Below are 19,441 nucleotides of genomic sequence, written 5' to 3' on the forward strand. Positions count from 1 at the left end.
AGGCTGAACTCAGAAACCAGACTTGGGGCTCCCTGACTAAGCAGGGCTCTCTCTATCCCCTGGCTGCCTCTTTGGAACTGCAGGTATTTCAGAGCCAAGTGTAACTGTACTCAACCTCTAACTCTTGTAACAACCCTTTAGTTCAAAGGACTTACTGGGTCTCAGAGTACCACACACAGAAGGGCAACAGAATTGCAGGAAAAAAGGGGAGACAGAGCATCTGACCTTGGACAGCAATACAGAGATCAAGGAAAGACCTGGGGAAACATTCATGGAAATAAAGTTCACATGAACATGCAAGCCACAGGAGGTGGACAAGTGCACAGTAGCCTAAACGGAACAAACAAAAAGATGTCTGTGTAAGGAAAGAACAAAATGTGTGCAATGCATTGTGATCAAACAACCTCCCAGAAGCTCAGGATTGGCAAGGAGCAGATGCACAGCCATTTCCAAACCTATAAATCTACAAAAGGCAAGTACTGTTCTCACCTGCTCTCAGCCCTTCCAAAGTCAAGTACAAAGAGTCTTGCACAAGATCATGGCATCCGGTCCCATCACTTCATGGCAAACAGAAGGGGAAAACACAGAAGCAGTGACACATTTTATTTTCTTGGGCTCCAAAATCACAGGATGGTGACTGCAGCCATGAAATAAAAAGATGCCTGCTCCTCGGAAGGAAAGCTATGACAAACCTAGACAATGTATTAAAAAGATAAATATCACTTTGCCAACAAAGGTCTGGATAGTCAAAGCTATGGTTTTTCCAGTGATCAAGCACGGATGTAAGATTCAGACCAGTGAAGAAGGTTGAGCACTGAAGAACTCTTGCTTTCAAACTGTGGTGCTGGAGAAGATGCTAGAGAGCTCCCTGGACTGCAAGGAGAGCAAAACAGTCAATCCTAAAGGAAATCAATGCTGAATATTCACTGGAAGTTCTGTTACTGAAGCTGATAAAGCTCCAATACCTTGGCCACCTAATGTGAAGAGCTGACTCATTATAAAAGACCCTCATGCTGGGAAAGATTAAAGGCAAAAGGAGAAGGGAGTGGCAGAGGATGAGATGGTTGGATGGCATCACTAACTCAATGGACATGAATGGGAGCAAACACTGGGAGAGAGCGGAGGACAGAGGAGCCTAGAATGCTACAGTCCATGAGGTCACAAAGAGTCAGACACAACTTAGCGAACTGAACAATAACAACACATCAAAGAAAAAAGAGGACTGGGGTCATGGGCAGCTGGTTGTCTCTGAATCCCAAATTTCCTGTGTCTGGAGTATACTGTTTCTACGAAGGAAAAGGGAGAGAAAAGTAAACAGACTATAACTTTATTCTCTACCCTCTAAATTGGTTTTTACTATCTTACTAAGGGGTTTAGCCAAACGTTTTAAATGTTTATTGTTTTGACCACCAAAGTACTCTGATATATATAAGTATAGAGTTTTTATATGCTACTAAAGTCATTAGCTTAAAACAAACTATCCTAACTATATGCTGGAGATCTAATGTATGGCACAGAGACTACAGTTAATAATAATGCATTTTATACTTGTAATTTGCTAGATCTTAAGTGTTCTCACCATACACATAAAGGTAGAGACAGGGGGTTATGGATGATTGTGGGCATCATTTCACAGTGTATAGGTACATCAAAATATCATGCTTTTATGTCTTAAATACATGCAATGATTATTTGTCAACCATAACTTAATAAGTTAAAAAAAAAAAACCTCCATTCTCACTGTAAAAATTTGGAAAGACACTTAAAAGCCTCAAGAAAACAAAATGTCCACAATACCAATGCCCAGTGATAAATTACATTAATATTATACCAAACTCCTTAAAGTCTATGATTTTGACTTAGGTCACATCTGAGCACTTTTGGAACACATTTTTAAAGGCTTTTGATTACTGATTTACTAGAACACCTGCACTTTACAGAGGTCTCAGTTATGTATTTTAAGGTACATGGAGTTAGTCATTTCCTGCTAAGGAGAACTGCCCTCTTGCACGATGGCTAACAGCCCCTGGGCAGTGCACACTTGATGTGGACAAACTTACAGGTCGTAGGAGAACTTCCTCTCCAGGTTGGTCTGGTTCTTCTGAAACTGGAGGACATCCTGTTGCAGCCTGCCGTAATTCTTCTGCAGGGCCTTTAACTGGTCTAAACCAAGAGGAGCACACGAAATGACTGGGGTCGCCGACATGGCCATCCCGAGCACAGGAGACACACCAACCCCACCAGGGGAACCCAAGGGGCCGGGGCAGCGAAACAAGGCGGGCGAAGAGGAAGTATGAGGGCCCCGCGCCAGGAATGTCCCCACCCTGATCCGGGAAGCAGCCCAGAAGGTGTGTGACCCCATAGGAACCAGCACCCTGATTCCTTCCCACACATTTCTCCTAGATGTCCTTTTGACCTCCAGCCCTTACAACGCATCACGAGCTCCTACCACCTGTTTCCCTCCTAGACATCATAAACTCTGAACTGCTCACCACGCTGCTCTTGGCAGCTCCATGGCCTTCAGTCTGAAAAATCGACTCCGGCACCTGGTCAGACCAGCAGCCTCTCCTACATCATCCCTTCTCCCCCCACCCTCAGCTACCAGGCTACCTGCCAGCACCCTTCTCCTGTCATTTGCTCACAGCCCAGTTATTCTCTGAGGCCCCCTGTGCATCTCACCCAGTCCCCCTGCTTGGGAAACAACAGCTTTCTTTGAGGAGATCCATCAGCCCCAGGGCTGCAGCCCTGGCTCGTCAAAGCTCTGCAGAAACAGCAGCAGCTCACTGACCAGCAGCCCAGTTGGGGGCAGAAGGAAAAAGTGCCACAGAGGTGACCACAGAAGGGGCTGCGGGCAGCGACGAGGGCCTGGGACGCAGCCCTGGACAGACACCTGGCTCCCCAGGGCTGGCCTCACAGCTCGGGACCTGCAAGGTTCGGGCGGCGGGGAAAGGGGAGACGGGTGTGTTGGGGGGAGTGGTTTAAAATTTTTAAAAAGTGAGAGACACCCTGTACTGCAACATGGATCCATCACAAAAGCATGTGACACACTTGAAAAGACAAAACTAGGCAGGAGAGAATGTTTCACTGGGTGCCTGAGGCCAAAGTGAGGGCAGTGGGGGGGAAGGAATTCCTGGAGTGGGACATGAGCTATGTCTTGACTTCATGTCAAAATACACTGAAAGGTACACTACAAAGGGTGAATTTTATTGTGTATAAATTATACTTTGATAAACCTAAAAAAAAAAATAAATTTTGTATCAAACCAAGCCCAGGGCGATGGAATACTGCTCAGCAATAAAAAGGAATGGACTATTTATTGCAGCCCCAACAGCATGGATGAGTTTCAAGATAACTATGCCGAGTGAAAGCAGGTTCACAAAAAAGGGTATATGCCATCTGATTCCATACATACAAAATCATAAAAATTACAGACTAATCTAGAGGGACAGAGAGCAGAGCAGACGGGGCCTGGGGAGGACTATCAAGGGGCCCAAAGAAGCTTCCTGGGGTGACAGATATGTTCGCTGTGTTGATATCATGGTGGTTTCCTGAAGAGCCACTTATGTCAAAACGAGTGGGACTGCACTTTAAATATGTGCAGGGGACTTCCCTGGTGGTCCAGTGGTTGAGAATCCACCTTCCAATGCAGGGGACGCAGGTTCAATCTCGAGTTGAGGAACTACGATACCACATGCCATGCATGGGGCAACTAAGTCCATGTGCCACAGCTAGAGAAACCTTGCAGGCTATAACAAAGACCCAGTGCGGCCAAAATAATTAAATGTGTGTAGTTTATTATATGTAAATCATGCCTGATTAAAGCTGCTTAAAATACTAAGTATAAGAAAGGCTGCAGGCGGTATGCCATACTTGAGGACAGACCAGCAGGTCGTCAACTCTGAGAAACCATGGCAGTCAACTAACCCATTTAACTTAGCGTAACTCTGCGTTTCCCCTATAAATATTCTTAGAAGCTGGTTTGGAATTAGAATTCTAGACCAGCACTGCTGAAAAGGACAATAATAAGCCACACAGATCATTTAAAATTCCCGAGAACCACATTTTTAAAAAGTAAATAAAACCAGGTGAAATTAAGTTTAATAATATATTTCATTTAACCCAACAGATCCAAAATATGATCATGGCAACATAGAATTAATGTAAAAAAATATGAATGAGACATTTTATACTCTTTTTTTTTTAATACTAAGTCTTTGAAACCTGGTGTGTATTTTACAGTTATAGCACATCTCAATTCAGATGTTAAAGAGGAATTGGGATTCTTGATCTGAATATATACAGTTATATATATATATATATATATATATGCATATTATATATACATAATATATACAGTTAAAATAATGTTGGTATAAGCGAGTTGTCCTAAAGATACTTAAGCTTCCCAATAACTGAGTCAAGTATCAGTTTTAATTTTAAATTGCAGAAAAGTACACAAAAATTAAAACTCCAGTTGTTCTGTCCCATGAGCCACATCACAAATGTTTACTGCCCACACGAGTCCCACATAGTGGGTCTCAGGGCTAGTATTCTGGAGCCCAGTTCTAGATTGATCTTCCCGTCTTAGAGGTGGAAACTGAGGCTGAAGGCGCTGAGTTTCCTAACTAGGGGCACAGGCGAGATCAGGGTCAGGTTAAGGATCACAGGACCCCTTGCTCCCTTCACCAGGTTGTAAGGCTGCAGGGGACCCTCTGGTCACACTACAAGAGGGGCTCACCCCCTCCCCACCTTCCCCACTGCTGCAGAAGGGCCCAAAGAAAAACAAACTCTGGCTGCCAAACTGAGTGAGAGCAGCAAAAATATGGAATTAAACTGGGCTGCATCACTTTTATATAAATTTCATGAAGAAAATCTGAATTCAGGATAATCCAGTGAAAAGAGCATACATATATCATATATACATAATATGTATATATATAAAACGGATTACACATGTATCATATATATATTTCTTAATGTATCACAAAATGAGAACCTGAAATCTCCTCAAAATAGCTTGCAACGTATTCAGTAACACTGTAAAAAGGTAAAGAGATACAGTTGGCAAAAAGAATAAAGATTACTCAATTACTCCAACACTACCCATCATTACGGCTTCCCTGGTGGCTCAGTCGGTAAAGAATGTGCCTGCAATGCAGGAGACCTGGGTTTGATCCCCAGGTCAGCAAAATCCCCTGGAGAAGGGAATGGCTACCCATTCCAGGATTCTTGCCTGTAGAATCCCACGGACACAGGAGCCTGGCGGGCTACAGTCCATGGCGTTGCAAAGAGTTGGACGAGATTAAGCAACTAACACTTTCACCTTCTACCCATCACCATATTTCGATAAGAGACCCCAGAATAGGATGGAGGAAAGGTGGGTTTTTCCTAACAAACCTGACATCTGGGGTAAAGTGGGGAGTGGAACTCACCTTGCAAGGTTCTGATGAGCCTCTCGCCGGTGGTGATGTTATTCACTAAAACGGCCTGCAAAGAAGATAAACATATAAAATGAAACACTGACAACCTGACAACTTAGAAGAGCCCTGACGAGACGTGACTGCGGGAGAAAGGCTGGGAAGTAGCCCCTGGCGACCCCCCGGGATGAACTTGGGCCCGGGGAGGAGCAGTATCGGTGTCCCAGCACCAGCCTGCAGCCCAGGCAAGGGGGGCGGCTCCTCTGGCTGTCTCCACTCCATGCCCGCAGGAACAGCAACCCCACAGTAACTGCCATCTTTCTCTGGGGGAATCAGGCACGGTCCGTCTCAACCAGAAATTAAACTGGCTGGGGGCGGGTGTTCGGCGACCGCTCCACCTGTGTTATTAGTCAAAGCTGTGGTTTTTCCAGTAGTCATGTATGGATGTGAGAGTTGGACCATAAAGGCGGTTGAGTGCCGAGGTACAGATGCTTTTAAACTGTGGTGTTGAAGACTCTTGAAAGTCCCTGGACTGCAAGGAGATGAAACCAGTCCATCCTAAAGGAAATCAACCCTGAATACTCATTGGAAGGTCTGATGCCTGAAGCTCCAATACTTTGGCCACCTGATGTGAAGAGCCGACTCACTGGAAAAGACTGATGCTGGAAAAGACTGAAGGCAAAAGGAGAAGGCAGCAGAGGATGAAATAGTTAGATAGCATCACCGACTCAATGGACATGCATTGAGCCAACTCCGGGAGATAGTGAAGGACAAGGAGGCCTGGCATGCTACAGTCCACGGGATTGCAAAGAATCAGACACGACGGAGCGACCAAACACCACCATCTGTGAAGCCTCCTGATCCTTTCTAACTTCCAACATTCCTCCTTCCATCCAGACTGCAAGCTCAGGGGATGGAGGGATTCACCCCCAGCTAGCTACACAATGTTGGGACTGCCCACAACAGAGGACAAAGAAGCAACGGAGGCCTCAGGCAAACAATGAAAAACACAAAAAAGAAGAAACATGACCGCGGGGCTCAGTGTAACCAGCAGCCTGTACACAGGCGCAGAGTCACCACCCTCAGGGGGCCCCAGGGCCCACACTCTCAGCAGAACACAACCCCACGGTGGGGGATAGGAAACTGAGGCACCAGTGGCTTCAGAGACTCGAGGTCACGTGGCCTTCTCAACAGCAAACAGGCAAAGCCCAAGTCCGAGCCTGGCAGGCCTGCCCCAGAGGTGAAGCTCTTCCTCACTGCATGCCTGCCAAACCGGGATCTGACCCCAGCAGGACTGCGATCCAGTGACAAATGGGGACCCAAACCCCAGCAGGACAGCGATCCCGTGATCCAGCGACTGTACGCGGTGCTGCCCCCTGAAGAAGAGGTGACATCAAACACCAGTGTGCATCACACAGGTATATAAGTGATGTTTTGTACACAGAGCCAAGTACTGGGCCACAAGACGAAAGTTTCTTACTGTGTCATAATCAACAAAGTTTGTCGACCTGCTGGCCATTACCTGGAGACCGGCTTCTGCCCCATTCCTGGGTAAAGGAGGACGACGACGCCCTCCCGGCGCCCTTCTGTGCTTCCATTTCCTGTTGGATCTCTGTCCAGCCCTCAGTCTTTCCTTGTCCTGGACTGGGCTTTCTAGAGGAAGGTGTTTATGAATACAGGGATGCACACCTAGAAACAAAATCTGGCCAAATGATTCAGGAGGTCTGGCACAACAGGAAACAAGTCACAGTGATACCATCTGTACAATTAATCTATCAGGGAGGGAACATGACAACCATGGCCCCTGACCTTCTAGGTGGGCCAGCGGGGAGTTATATTCACACAGCTCATAGCTCCTGCTCCTCTCAGAAAAGGCTTGCACATGTTCTATTAAAATGGCAAGAGATGGCCCCAAGGCCCCACAGTCCCACTTCGGGATATATACTCAGAACACAAAGCAGAACCTTGAAGAGATATCTGCATCCAAGTTCACAGCAGCACCCCTCACAACAGTCAAGAACTGAAGTAACCCTGGTGTCCCTCAGTGGATGAGGATAAAGGAAATGCAACATATACAAACAATGGAATAGTACACAGCCTTTAAAAAGAAAGAATGTCACATGCTACAACATGTGCGAACCTTGAGGACATGCTAAGCCTGTGACCAAGTACAGACACTATGTTGAGAAAAGCATGGAAATTTCTTTAAAAACTAGAAATAGAAATACCATGCAACCTAGCAATCCCACTCATGGGCATGTATCTAGAGAAAACTATAATTCAAAAAGATATACGCACTCCATTACACACTGTAGCACTATTTACCCGACCAGGACATGGAAGCAACCTCAATGTCTAGCAACAGAGGAATGAATAAAAAAGAGGTGATACATATACACCATGTAATATCGCTCAGCAATAAAAGAGAACAAAGTAAGGCCATTTGCAGCAACCTGGATGGACCTAGAGATTGATATTGAGTGAAGTAAATCAGACAATGAAAGACAAATATCATATGATATGGCTTATATGTAGAATCTAAACAAAGAGGTGCTGTTTTTCAGATGTTAAGTCATGTCTGACTCCTTGTGACCCAATGGATTGCAGCACACCAGGCTCCCCTTCTCCCAGTCCTTCACTATCTCCCAGAGTTTGCTCAGATTCATGTCCACTGTGTCAGTGATGCTATCTGACCATTTCATTCTCTGCTACCCCTTTTCCATTTGCCCTCAATCTTTCACAGCATCAAGGTCTTTACCAGTGAGTTAGCTCTTCCCATCAGGTGGCCAAAAGCATTGGGAGGGATAACCTGGGAGACTGAGACTGACGTATACACACTGCTATATATAAAACAGGTAATAACAACCTGCTCTACAGCCTAGGGAACTCCACTCAATACTCTGTAATGGCTTATGTGGAAACAAATCTTTAAAAAAAAGAGTGGCTATATGTGTATGTATAACTGATTCACATTACTATATACCTAAAATTAACACAACACCGTAAATTTTAAAAAAATTAAAAAAAAAAAAAATGCGGCACATACATACAATGGGATGGTACACTACACACCCCTTAAAAAGAATGTCACATGTCACTACGTAGGGGAACCCTGAGAACGTCACGCTAAGCTAATCAAAAATGGGCGAGCACCATATGATTCTATTTATATGCACAGTGCCTAAAGCAGACAAAGTCATGAAAACATAAAGCAGAAAGGTGGCTGCCAAGGGCGAGGGGTGAAGTAGGTTGGACAGACTAGTGTTTAATGGGCATAGAGTCTCCGTGTTGCAAGATGAAAAAGTTCCAGATATTTCCTGCACAACAATGTGAATATATTTAACACAGCTGAACTGCACCCTTAAATCTCTACCCTGCATAAGTAACAAAACCACCTTCCCTTTGAATATCAGTGATGAAAGAGGACAGGAAAAGAAAAGATGCACTTAAAAGATTATATGCTGATAATCTCAGAAGCCAACCTCTCCTGGGCAAATCATTTCTATAGCAATTACAGCAATCTGACTTGCCCCTTCTTCACTCACTACCCTTAGTTCCACCCAAAAAAAAAAGTCCTTATTAGAGTTTGCAACTGCCTGAGGGTTTAGGAATTGTTGCAATTTGATATATCTGAAGATATTTCTGTCTCCCACGTGACTTTATTCTTCCATAGAAAATATATTTTAGTTATCTCACCCAACCTACTTCCTGATGCATGGAAAAACAGTCTCCATTTAAGTAAACGAGAAAAGGATCATAAAACACCACTGAGAGCTTTATGTATGCAGTTTTATATTTACTGAAAATCTTGCTGAATCACTTTCAGGAAAACTATGAAAATGCTTTTAGTTTTTTGAGGGGTTCAAAATAAAGGGGAAAAAACCACCAGCATTAAACAAAATTATGTTTAAATCAATTACGTATTGAACCCTAAACAGCCCAGATGATTTTCGCATTTTGGTAAAGCGTGACTTTAGGGGAGCTGGACTTCCTGGTCTGTGTGACCTGTTTCCTGGGAATTCTCAGAAGCAGACAAGGAGGCAGTAAGTGCCGTCAAAATTCAATTAGACACTAGCTCAGAAGGCCTTGGAATGAATCGCCCATAAATCAACGTATCATAGCTATTCTATTCCAGAAACAAGTATAATTGATAAAACTATTTCTCCATTAGTTTCCTAAGAAAATAACCTCAACATTTCATAGTAAATTTTCAAAGCAATAAATCTACAACAGCTTACCATGTTCTGAAAACCTGAAACACACACACTAGGATGGTGACAAGTTAAAGAAACAAACAAAAGGAAAATAACAAGCAAACAAAACTGACAAGGATGTGAAGAAACTGGAAACCTCCCAGCCAGTTGATGAGAATGCAAAATGGTGAAGTCGCTGCAGAAAACAATTTGGCAGCTCCTCAAAAAGCTGAACAGGGGCTTCCCAGGTGGCTCAGCAGGAAAGAACCCACCTGCAATGCAGGAGACTTGGCAAGAGATTCGAGTATATTCTCTGGGTTGGGAAGATCCCCTGGAGAAGGGAATGGCTACCCACTCCAGTATTCCTGCCTGGAGAATCCCATGGACGGAGGAGCCTGGCGGGCTACAGTCCACGGGGTCACAAAGCGTCAGACACAACTGAGCAGAGCACACAGCCTGCACAACAATGAAGACCCAGCACAGACAAAAATAAATAAGTAAAAATAGGGGGAAAAGCTAAATAGTTATTATACAACCCAGAAATTCTCCTCCTAGGGTATATACCCATGGAGTCTGTCCATGGAATTCTCCAGGCAAGAATACTGGAGTGGGTTGCCATTCCCTTCTCCAGGGGATCTTCCTGACTCCGGGACTGAACCTGGATCTCCTGCATTGCAGGCAGATTCTTTACCACCATCTGAGCTACCAGGGAAGCCCAGGTGTATACCCAAGAGAACAGAAAACACATGTCTACACAAAAATTGTCCACGAAAGTTCACAGCAGAATTGTTCTTCACAGCCAAAAATGTGGCAAGAACCCAAACGTCCAAGTGATGAATTAATAAATAAAAGTGGTCTGTCCATATGATGGAATATTATTCACTCATAAAAAGAAATGAAGGAACTTCCCTGGTGGGCCAGTGGCTAAGACTTGCACTCCCAATGCAGGGGGCCTGGGTTCACTCCCTGGTCAGGGAACTAGATCCCACATGCCACAAGTAAAGATCCTGCATGCCACAACTAAGACCCGGTGCAGCCAAACAAATAAACAAATAGATATTTTTAAAAGAAAGAAATAAATTAAGTACTGACACACTCTAAAATGTTATATGCCCAGAACAGGCATACCCATAGAGGAAGAAGGTAAATTAGCGGTTACTGGGGGGCTAGAGGAAGGGAGGAAGGGGTGAGGAGTAACAGCCCACAGGCCCACATTCCTTCTTGGGATGATTAAAACTTTCTGGAACTAGAGAGTTTGCACAACATTAGTATGCTTGCACAACACTGTGCGTATGTGAAAAACCACTGACCTGCACACTTTAAAATGATTAAAATGTGTGTGCTTTATGTTATGTGAATCTATCCCACTTAAAAGAAATAGATGAAATTAAATATTAACATTTCATCTACATATAGCCGAACTGTCATTTCAAGATGTAATCAACATAACAGTATTAATGAGATATTTTACTCTTTTTCTTTTACTCTAACACACTTTTACGCTTAAAGTGCATCTCAGTTGGGACTTCTCGGCGCTCAGCAGCCACCTGTCCGTGGAGACAGCACAGTCCCGGAGCAGGAGGGGAGCAGAGTGCGCCAGCATCAGGTAAGTGCCAGTCAGTTATTATTTATTTACGGCATCTTGACAGGATCACACACTCACACCAGCACCATTCACCACCACACAGACAAGCTGCCGCCCAGACACTTCAAGCTTATGGTGCCTGTGGGCGCCCTGAACACGCGTGTTCTCAGAGAAACCACGGCACAAGCAGCGAGGTGACACATCCAGTCCAAAACCCTACAGCTGACGTAAGCCACTGTTGTGATTTAAAGCATCACGTGCAGAAATATGAACACTGGCTGAATAGCTGATGCTAAGAAATGATTGGGACTTTGGTTAGGGTAGTTACGAGAAAGAGATGATCCCACATTTTAGAGATACACATTGAAACAAGAACTATTCAAACAGCATGAGGTATGGTCACTGAATGTTGGACATTGAGGGTCCATTAGATCACTCTCTCTACTTCTCATGTTGAAACTTTCTATGATTAGTCCACACATGGTACACACTAATATTAGTCACTAAGTCACATCCAACTCTTTTGGACCTGGTAGACTGCTGAAGGCCAGGCTTCCCTGTTCTTCACTATCTCCCGTATTCCCTCAAACTCATGTCCATTGAGTCGGTGATGCCATCCAACCATCTCATCCTCTGTCACCCCCTTCTCCTGCCTGCAATCTTTCCCAGTATCAGGGTCTTTTCCAATGAGGCAGCTCTTCTCATCAGGTGGCCAAAGTATTGGAGTTTCAGCTTCAGCATCAGCCCTTCTTGTGGCATGGGCCAATAATTAAAACTGAAAGCAAAGTTAAGAACAAATCCTTTTTTAAACTTTTTAAGTACAAGCCTGATTTTAGTGGTAAAGAAAGATGAGTCAGATGATGCTGAGATGAAATTAACTTTTTTTTTTTTTGCCACACCTCACAGCTTGCAGGATCTCAGTTCTCTGACCAGGGATCGAACCCAGGTCATCACAGTGAAAGTTCCTAGTCTTAACTACTGGACCTTCAGGGAATCCTGGAACTTTCGTTTTCTGAGTGGAATCTAGGGAGGTTCAAGATCTTCTAGAGGTATAGATACTTCCTGTTTGTTACTTCTTACCTGTGGCCCTCTGTATCTGAGGGTGCCACACTCTCAATTGGTTGAACCCAGGATGTGAGGGCTGGCTGCATGTAGCCACTTGATACACACCGCCTGAGCACTGTGAAGATTGGCATCCACAGGGCCGTGCGGGAACCAAACCTCCGTGGACACCCAGGGATGAATCAAATTTCAGTTCCCCAACTGAGCTGTCTTATCACAGTATATACAGCTCCGCCAACAATTTATCAACTATCATAAGGGATTCTGAGGCGCATAAAGTGATAAAAGAGAGGAAGGAGAAAGAAATAAGTAGAGAGATTGAGAGCAACTAAAAGAAGATAGGGGAGGGTGGAAATTTTTTTTGAAGAAAATAAAAAGACGTGGAAGGAGATGGAAGGTTCTATGGATTCTGGTTTCAGATCTGCTACAAATTTGCTTTATCTCTGGACACCTCACGTGACTTCTCCTGGCCCCAGGTTCCACGACTGGAACCTACCAGAGGGACCTGCGACATTTAATGGGAGCACACCATGCGCACGTGAAGGTGGGGCAATTCTTTATTTCACAGGGTCTCCTCATGGCAGCATGTTCAGCAGCCCTGCTCCCCTCACCCCTCCCAAAACCGGCAGCACCCTCACCCCTGCAGTGGGCGTCACCAGCCGAAAAGAGCCCTGCCCCCGACACTTCCAAATGGCCCAGGGCAGAGGCAGGAGGTTTCACCAGTGAAGCCATTCTGCTCTGCAGAAGAAATCCTGCACAGCCAGGCCCATGTGAAAACCTACCCGGACCCCACCTCTCCACCACAGGCCTCTGCCGAAAACCACAGCCCAGAGAGGCTCCAGGACAGCGGGCAGGAGGCAAGCACCAGGAGGAGGCTGCACTTCCCCGTGAGCGAGGCATGAAGAGATGCCACCCAGAGAAACTGCCGACTAACTAAGGGAGACGGATACTCATCCACATCTCACGCGCATCCAGAGGTGGCAGGGCCACTGAAAGGCCCCAGGACTCGGCACACCCGATCCGCCTGTGCAACGTGGGGTCTGCACACCGCTGCCCCGGCTCCCCCAGCAATGGGGAGGCCAAGCAGGCCCCCCCAAAAAGAGACGGGGAGAGGTGTGCAGGGGCAGGTGGGCTGCAGAAGGCGGCTGAGTCCAGACCACAGGGAGGAGCCGAGAGACAGACGCACAAGTTAAGGCCAAGACCTACTCTCGGGGGTTTCAGAGACCCAGGTCACTACACGGTGTGAGAACTCGGGTTATTCAAGGTCCAGAAATGGTTTAAGGGCACATGCGGAAGGGATAAGTGAGTGCACACGTGCGCGTGTGGGAGACGTGGTGGAAGAATGAGCGTGCTGAGTGAAACGGCCAGACACCAGGGCACAAACACCGTGTGATCCTGCTGAGGGGCGCTGTGAGCAGCCGCGTCCAGATACGGAAGGCAGAGCCACGGATGCCACAGCGGGGAGCGGGGACAGTCAGTGCTTCCCATGGACAGAACCTCAGGCGGGCAGACGAGAGAGCTCCGCGTGGGACGCTGGTGACAGTCGCGTGACGATGAGAATGCACTTGATGCCGGTGAACTGCACGCTGAAAAATCGTTAAAACGGTTGTTCTTAGATTAACTACATGGCAACCCACCCCAGTATTCTGCCTGGGAAATCCCATGGACAGAGGAGCCTGGCAGGCTACAGTCCACAGGGGTCCAAAGAGCTGGACAAGAATAAGCAGTGAACACTTTCACTTTTTCTTTCAAAGCAGGACAAATGGCTAGGCTTCTTCACATTTGTTGCCTCCTTTTCAAGAGACAGAATCTTCCACAGGAGGCAACTCATAGAAACCACTGCCGCTATGACTGAAGGGAGCAGCCGTCACCTCAGGTCCAAACAGCACACAGGAACAGGAGCCACGCGGCCTGGGGCTCCCACCACCCAATGAAACCTCTTCTACGCGTCACTTATGACAGGAAAGTCCTAGAAACACAGAATATCTTCATGCCACATCCCTCAAATAACGCTTTCCAGAGCCTCCTCAGGCCCCACATCACCCGGCAACAGAGGATCAACCTGCGTCTCAGAGGCCACCTCGATGCGGACACAGGTCACACAGGCGAGTGACAACATGGGGCCAAGGCACATGGAACGGGAGCCGGCCTCCCTCCACCTCCTACTGCCTCTTCTATTGAAGCGTTTCTCTTCCTGGACACAGAACAGCTCATGTGTTGCCAAGTCCCCTCATCCTTCTTTCCACTTCACTTCTTTGTTAGGTCAGGACTGACACAGGAAGTGTATTTCCACCACAAAGGAAAGAAACGTAACTCAAACGATATTCTTTGCACTATAATGGTGTTAAGTCGCTCAAGTTATGTCCTACACTGCGACTCTACGGACTGTAGCCTGCCAGGCTCCTCTGTCCACAGAATTCTCCAGGCAAGAAAACTGGAGTGGGTAGTCATTCCCTTCTCCAGGGGATCATCCAGTGTCAGTTTACATATATTAACAAATTAGTGAAAAATCTCAACATGTCGTAGCAGATATATGACTGCAAGAAATCAACCTAGAAAGAATGTCACAGACAAAACTATGGAAAAGGAAACCACTTCTCTCACTTTCGGCAAGTGAAAATGAACACAACGGCAGGAAGCTCAACCTTCCCTGAACAAAGTGCTACTCGGTAATTCAGGGCCTTCCAGATTCTTCCTCCAACCATCTCAGATATTAGGAAATTAGTACCTCAACTGCCTTTAGGACCACCACGTGGCTATGGGGCAACAACTAGTCAGGAGGCCACCCAAGTTTTTAGTAAGTCTTCAGACTCACAAACATTAAGTGGCTTTCTGACAACAAAATAAAAGAATGAACTGAGCCACTCTGTGCCATTCTTAATAGAGTTGACACAGATCTTTACAACAGTAGCTCTGTTAACTTTTGCCAAAACTAACTAAAACCTGAGGCTCTGTTTCCAGTGAGACCCCTTAAAAATCTGTTTTGTATGTACACATATATACGTCTGTACAAAGAAAACAGTATTTCACTGGATGCTTGTGTGAGGATGATCTATACCCAGACAAATGTGGTGGTTTAAAAATAACCCCTCAAGTTCCTGACACTGCCCCCCAGAATGGAGTCTAACTTCTACCCCTTCCACCTGGTCTGGCCGTAGTGACTTGCTCCTAACGAATGTGTAAGAAGTGACCCTGAGCACTTCTGAGGCCTGGCCAGTGAAAGGTGTAGGGGGTTGATTAGTGTAACCCCGAATTTATGTCCACCCAGAACATGGCAATGAACCTGTTAACAACCTCGTTTAGAATCAGGGTCTGAACAGATTTAAGTGAGTTGTAATAACGTCGGGGGGAGGCGGGTGGGGGGGGGGATGGGCCCCAAATCAGAAAGACTAAAGGGAAGAGATGAAGAGACACAGACAGACACAGAGGGAAGACGGAGGCAGAGACTGGAGCAGCGTGCCTGCAGGTCAGGAGAGGCCAGAATCTGCCAGCAAACACAAGAAGCCACAAGCGCCAAGGCTCCCAAGAGCCTTCGAGGGAGCATGGCCCTGCTGACACCCAGATTTTGGACCTGGACTCTCCAGAACAATGAAGGAATACATTTTCATTTTAAGGCATCCAGTTTATGGTATCTGTCTTGGCAGCTCTGGGAAACTCCTGCAAAAGATTATAGCTTCCTCCCCTTCATTGCTGGGATCCTCACCCGGGAAGCCCAGCTTCCATACTTCAAGGAAGCCCCAAGCCATGTGGAAAGTCTCGTGGTGCCGTGGCCTCACAAGACCCCTCTGAAGTCTCAGTTCCCTGACCGCGACACATGAGTGAAGGAACGTTCAGGCGACTCCACCTCAAGCCTTCAAAGCACCCCGGATGTAGAGTGTGGAGTAGAACAAGCTGTTCCCTCTAGGCCCTCCCAAAGGGCTAGTTGTGAACAAAATAAATGTCTGTCATGGTTTTAAACCACTGTGTTTGGGGGCAATTTGTTATCCAACAATAAATAATAGGACAACACATATATGTATAATCCTATTCACCTGACTCAAACACAGATCTTCAAAACATGGTCCCTTATGCCAATCAGATGTCAAGGCATTCTACAAAGGTCCCTTCAGCAAATATTTATGAAGAATCCTCTTATCTGGAAGTACACCCCTGCCTTCCTTCCTAAGGTAAGGTCCCTCAACATCCCTAAGATAACAATGCAGAATGAGCCAAGAGTTCCTGGGTCCCTTTAAATGGTGTGCAAAAACTAGGAATGTTCAAACATGTTTACGGTTTAAAGAAGCCACCTTATCTACAATGTTCATGACACAATACCTTAATAAAAGTTTGAACACAATCATAATTTATAAATGCTACAAATAGATGGGGAAACGGTGGAAATGGTGACAGACTTTATTTTGGGAGGCTTCAAAATCACTGCAGATGGTGACTGCAGCCATGAAATTAAAAGACGCTTACTCCTTGAAAGAAAAGTTATGACCAACCTAGACAACATATTAAAAAGCAGAGGAATTATTTTGCCAACAAAGGACCATCTAGTCAAAGCTATGGTTTTTCCAGTACTCATATATGGATGTGAGAGTTGGACTATAAAGAAGGCTGAGCGCTGAAGAATCGATGCTTTTAAACTGTGGTGTTGGAGAAGACTCTTGAGAATCCCTTGGACTGCAAGGAAATCTAACCAGTCCATCCTAAAGATCAGTCCTGAATATTCATTGGAAGGACTTATATTGAAGCTGAAACTCTAATACTTTGGTCACCTGATGCAAAGAACTGACTCATGTGAAGAGACCCTGATGCTGGGAGGGATTGAAGGCGGAAAGAGAAGGGATAACAGAGGATGAGATGGTTGGATGGCATCGCCGACTCAACAGACATGAGTCTGAGTAGGCTCTGGGAGTTGGTGATGGACACAGAGGCTTGGCAAGCTGCAGTCCATGGGGTCGCAAAGAGTCGAACACGACTGAGCTACTGGGCTGAACTGAAAGTGTAGTATTTTTTTTTTAAAGGTTCTCAGTGGTTAATCTCCAAATGATGGAATTACAGGTGATTTTTATATTTTCATAATTATCTTTTAAAATATTTTTATATTTTCATAATTTTTATATTTTCATGATTCCCAACCCAGGGATTGAACCCTGGTCTCCTGCACTGGAGGGAGGTTCTTCACTGCTGAGCCACCAGGGAAACCTAATTGTCTATAATAAAAATATTTTGATAACTAAGAAAAAGACAACTTCTTTGAAAGTTACTGAAGGCTGATGTATACAATCATTTTTTTTTTTTTAAACAAAGCTGAATATCCCTACTAATAACATACAACTCAGGAAATGAGTTTCTACCCAGTTATATAAATACACATGAACTTGTGTAATTCATTTATGCAATCAAACTGAATTAACCACACCTGAAAGGGCAGTCCACTCCAGTATTCTCGCCTAGAGAATCCCATGAACAGAGGAGCCTGGCAGGCTACAGTCCATGGGGTTGGAAGAGTCAGACATGACTTAGCAACTAAACCACCATTCACACAACAGGAATGCAGAAAAGAAGGAAAATGAAAATGACAATCCAATCTCCAAGGATCAGCTTAAGTCTCATCGGAAGCATTTACCATCAACCAATCAGAGTCTGTGGAATTTGGTTCAAATCGCCAAGACAGGGAACCTGACTGACCAGCCGCAGCCCTGGGAATGGGTACACTTCACTGACCCAGGCTTGTCTCTGCTTCCAACAGGCTACGGCTCATGAAAATGGAACAAGCCAGGAAAGCGTAAGAGGAAAAAGTAACAGGACCACATTGGTGAGCAAGGTGGAAACAGATAATAAAAATGTAATAACACCATTGAGCAATTCAACTTTTAAGTTTACCTCAAAAACTCTTTTGACCATGACCCACAATGACAAATTTTATACAGTGCAAACATTCACATATGTATTATCTTTAATACATACACTGACACAATGGTTTCACCAAAGAATATAAAACAATATAATATACTCTAATATTTTAAAATTTTTAATGTGGATCATAGCCAGTAAATTATTACTCCCAGCTCATTAATGGGTCCCCAAACTGTAGTCAGAAATGTACTGCAAGCTTAGAGAAACTCACACGTGTCAAGGGAGCCCTCAGAAGCAGCTAGTTCGCTGCAACAGCCAACACTAGAAACAGCTGATGGGCCCAGTGCAGAGGAGGGTAAACTGCAGTACATTTATACAAAGAAATAGGCACAGTGGTAATAATGGATAAACTAGATCTATATACCAATAGCCCCTTCATGGATCACAGCCATGTCACACTGAAGGGGCCTGTACAACTCAACGAAGCCATGAGCCATGCCATGCAGGGCCACCAAGATGAGCAGGTTACAGTGGAGAGTTCTGACAAAACGTGGTCCACTGGAGGAGGGAATGGCAAACCACTCCAGTATTCCTGCTTCAAGAACTCCATGAATAGTATGAGAAGGCAAAAAGATACGACACTGGAAGATGAGCCCCCCAGGCCAGAAGGTGTCCAGTATGCTACTGGGGCAGAGCGGAGAGCGACTACTAACAGCTCCAGAAAGAATGAAGTGGCTGGGCCAAAGCGGAAACAGTGTTCAGTTGTGGATGTGTCTGGTGGTGAAAGTCAAGACTGAAGCTGTAAAGAACAATATTTCGTAGGAACCTGGAACGTTAGGTCCATGAAACAAGGTAAATTGGACATGGTCAAGCAAGAGACAGCAAGAGTGAACACTGACATCTTGGGATCAGTAAACTAAAATGGGTTGCAATAGGCAAATTTAATTCAATTGACCATTGTATCTATTAGTACGGGTAAGAGATCCTTAGGAGAAATGGAGTAGCCCTCATAATCGATAAAAGAGTCTGAAATGTAGTACTTGAGTGCAATCTCAAAAATGACAAAATGACCTCAGTTCATTTCCAAGGCAAACCATTCAACATCATAGTAATCCAAATCTATGCCCCAACCATTGACACAAAAGAAGCTGAAGTTGACTGGTTCCATGAAGACCTACAAGACCTCTTGGAACTAACACCAAAAAAAGATGTTCCTTTCATCACAGGAGATTGGAATGCAAAAGTAGAAGAGACACCTGGAGTAACAAGCAAGTTTGGCATGGAATACAAAATGAAGCAGGGCAAAGACTGACAGAGTTTTGCCAAGAGAACATACTGGT

General features: G+C 45.2%; 1 protein-coding gene across 3 annotated transcripts in view; it reads right to left on the reverse strand.

The window, feature by feature from the left end:
- GOLM1 (golgi membrane protein 1) overlaps positions 1-19,441 on the reverse strand; it is a 56,544-nt gene that overhangs the window by 20,924 nt on the left and 16,179 nt on the right. For all 3 annotated transcript variants that reach the window (XM_065946843.1, XM_065946844.1, XM_065946845.1), the window contains exons 4-5: positions 5,433-5,487; positions 2,061-2,163 (exon numbers count right to left, since the gene is read on the reverse strand). In XM_065946843.1, the coding sequence (XP_065802915.1) occupies positions 2,061-2,163; positions 5,433-5,487 (158 nt within the window). The remainder of the gene's footprint in view (positions 1-2,060; positions 2,164-5,432; positions 5,488-19,441) is intronic.

Source organism: Muntiacus reevesi, chromosome 10 (genome assembly GCF_963930625.1).
Source record: "Muntiacus reevesi chromosome 10, mMunRee1.1, whole genome shotgun sequence".
Taxonomy (NCBI): domain Eukaryota; kingdom Metazoa; phylum Chordata; class Mammalia; order Artiodactyla; family Cervidae; genus Muntiacus; species Muntiacus reevesi.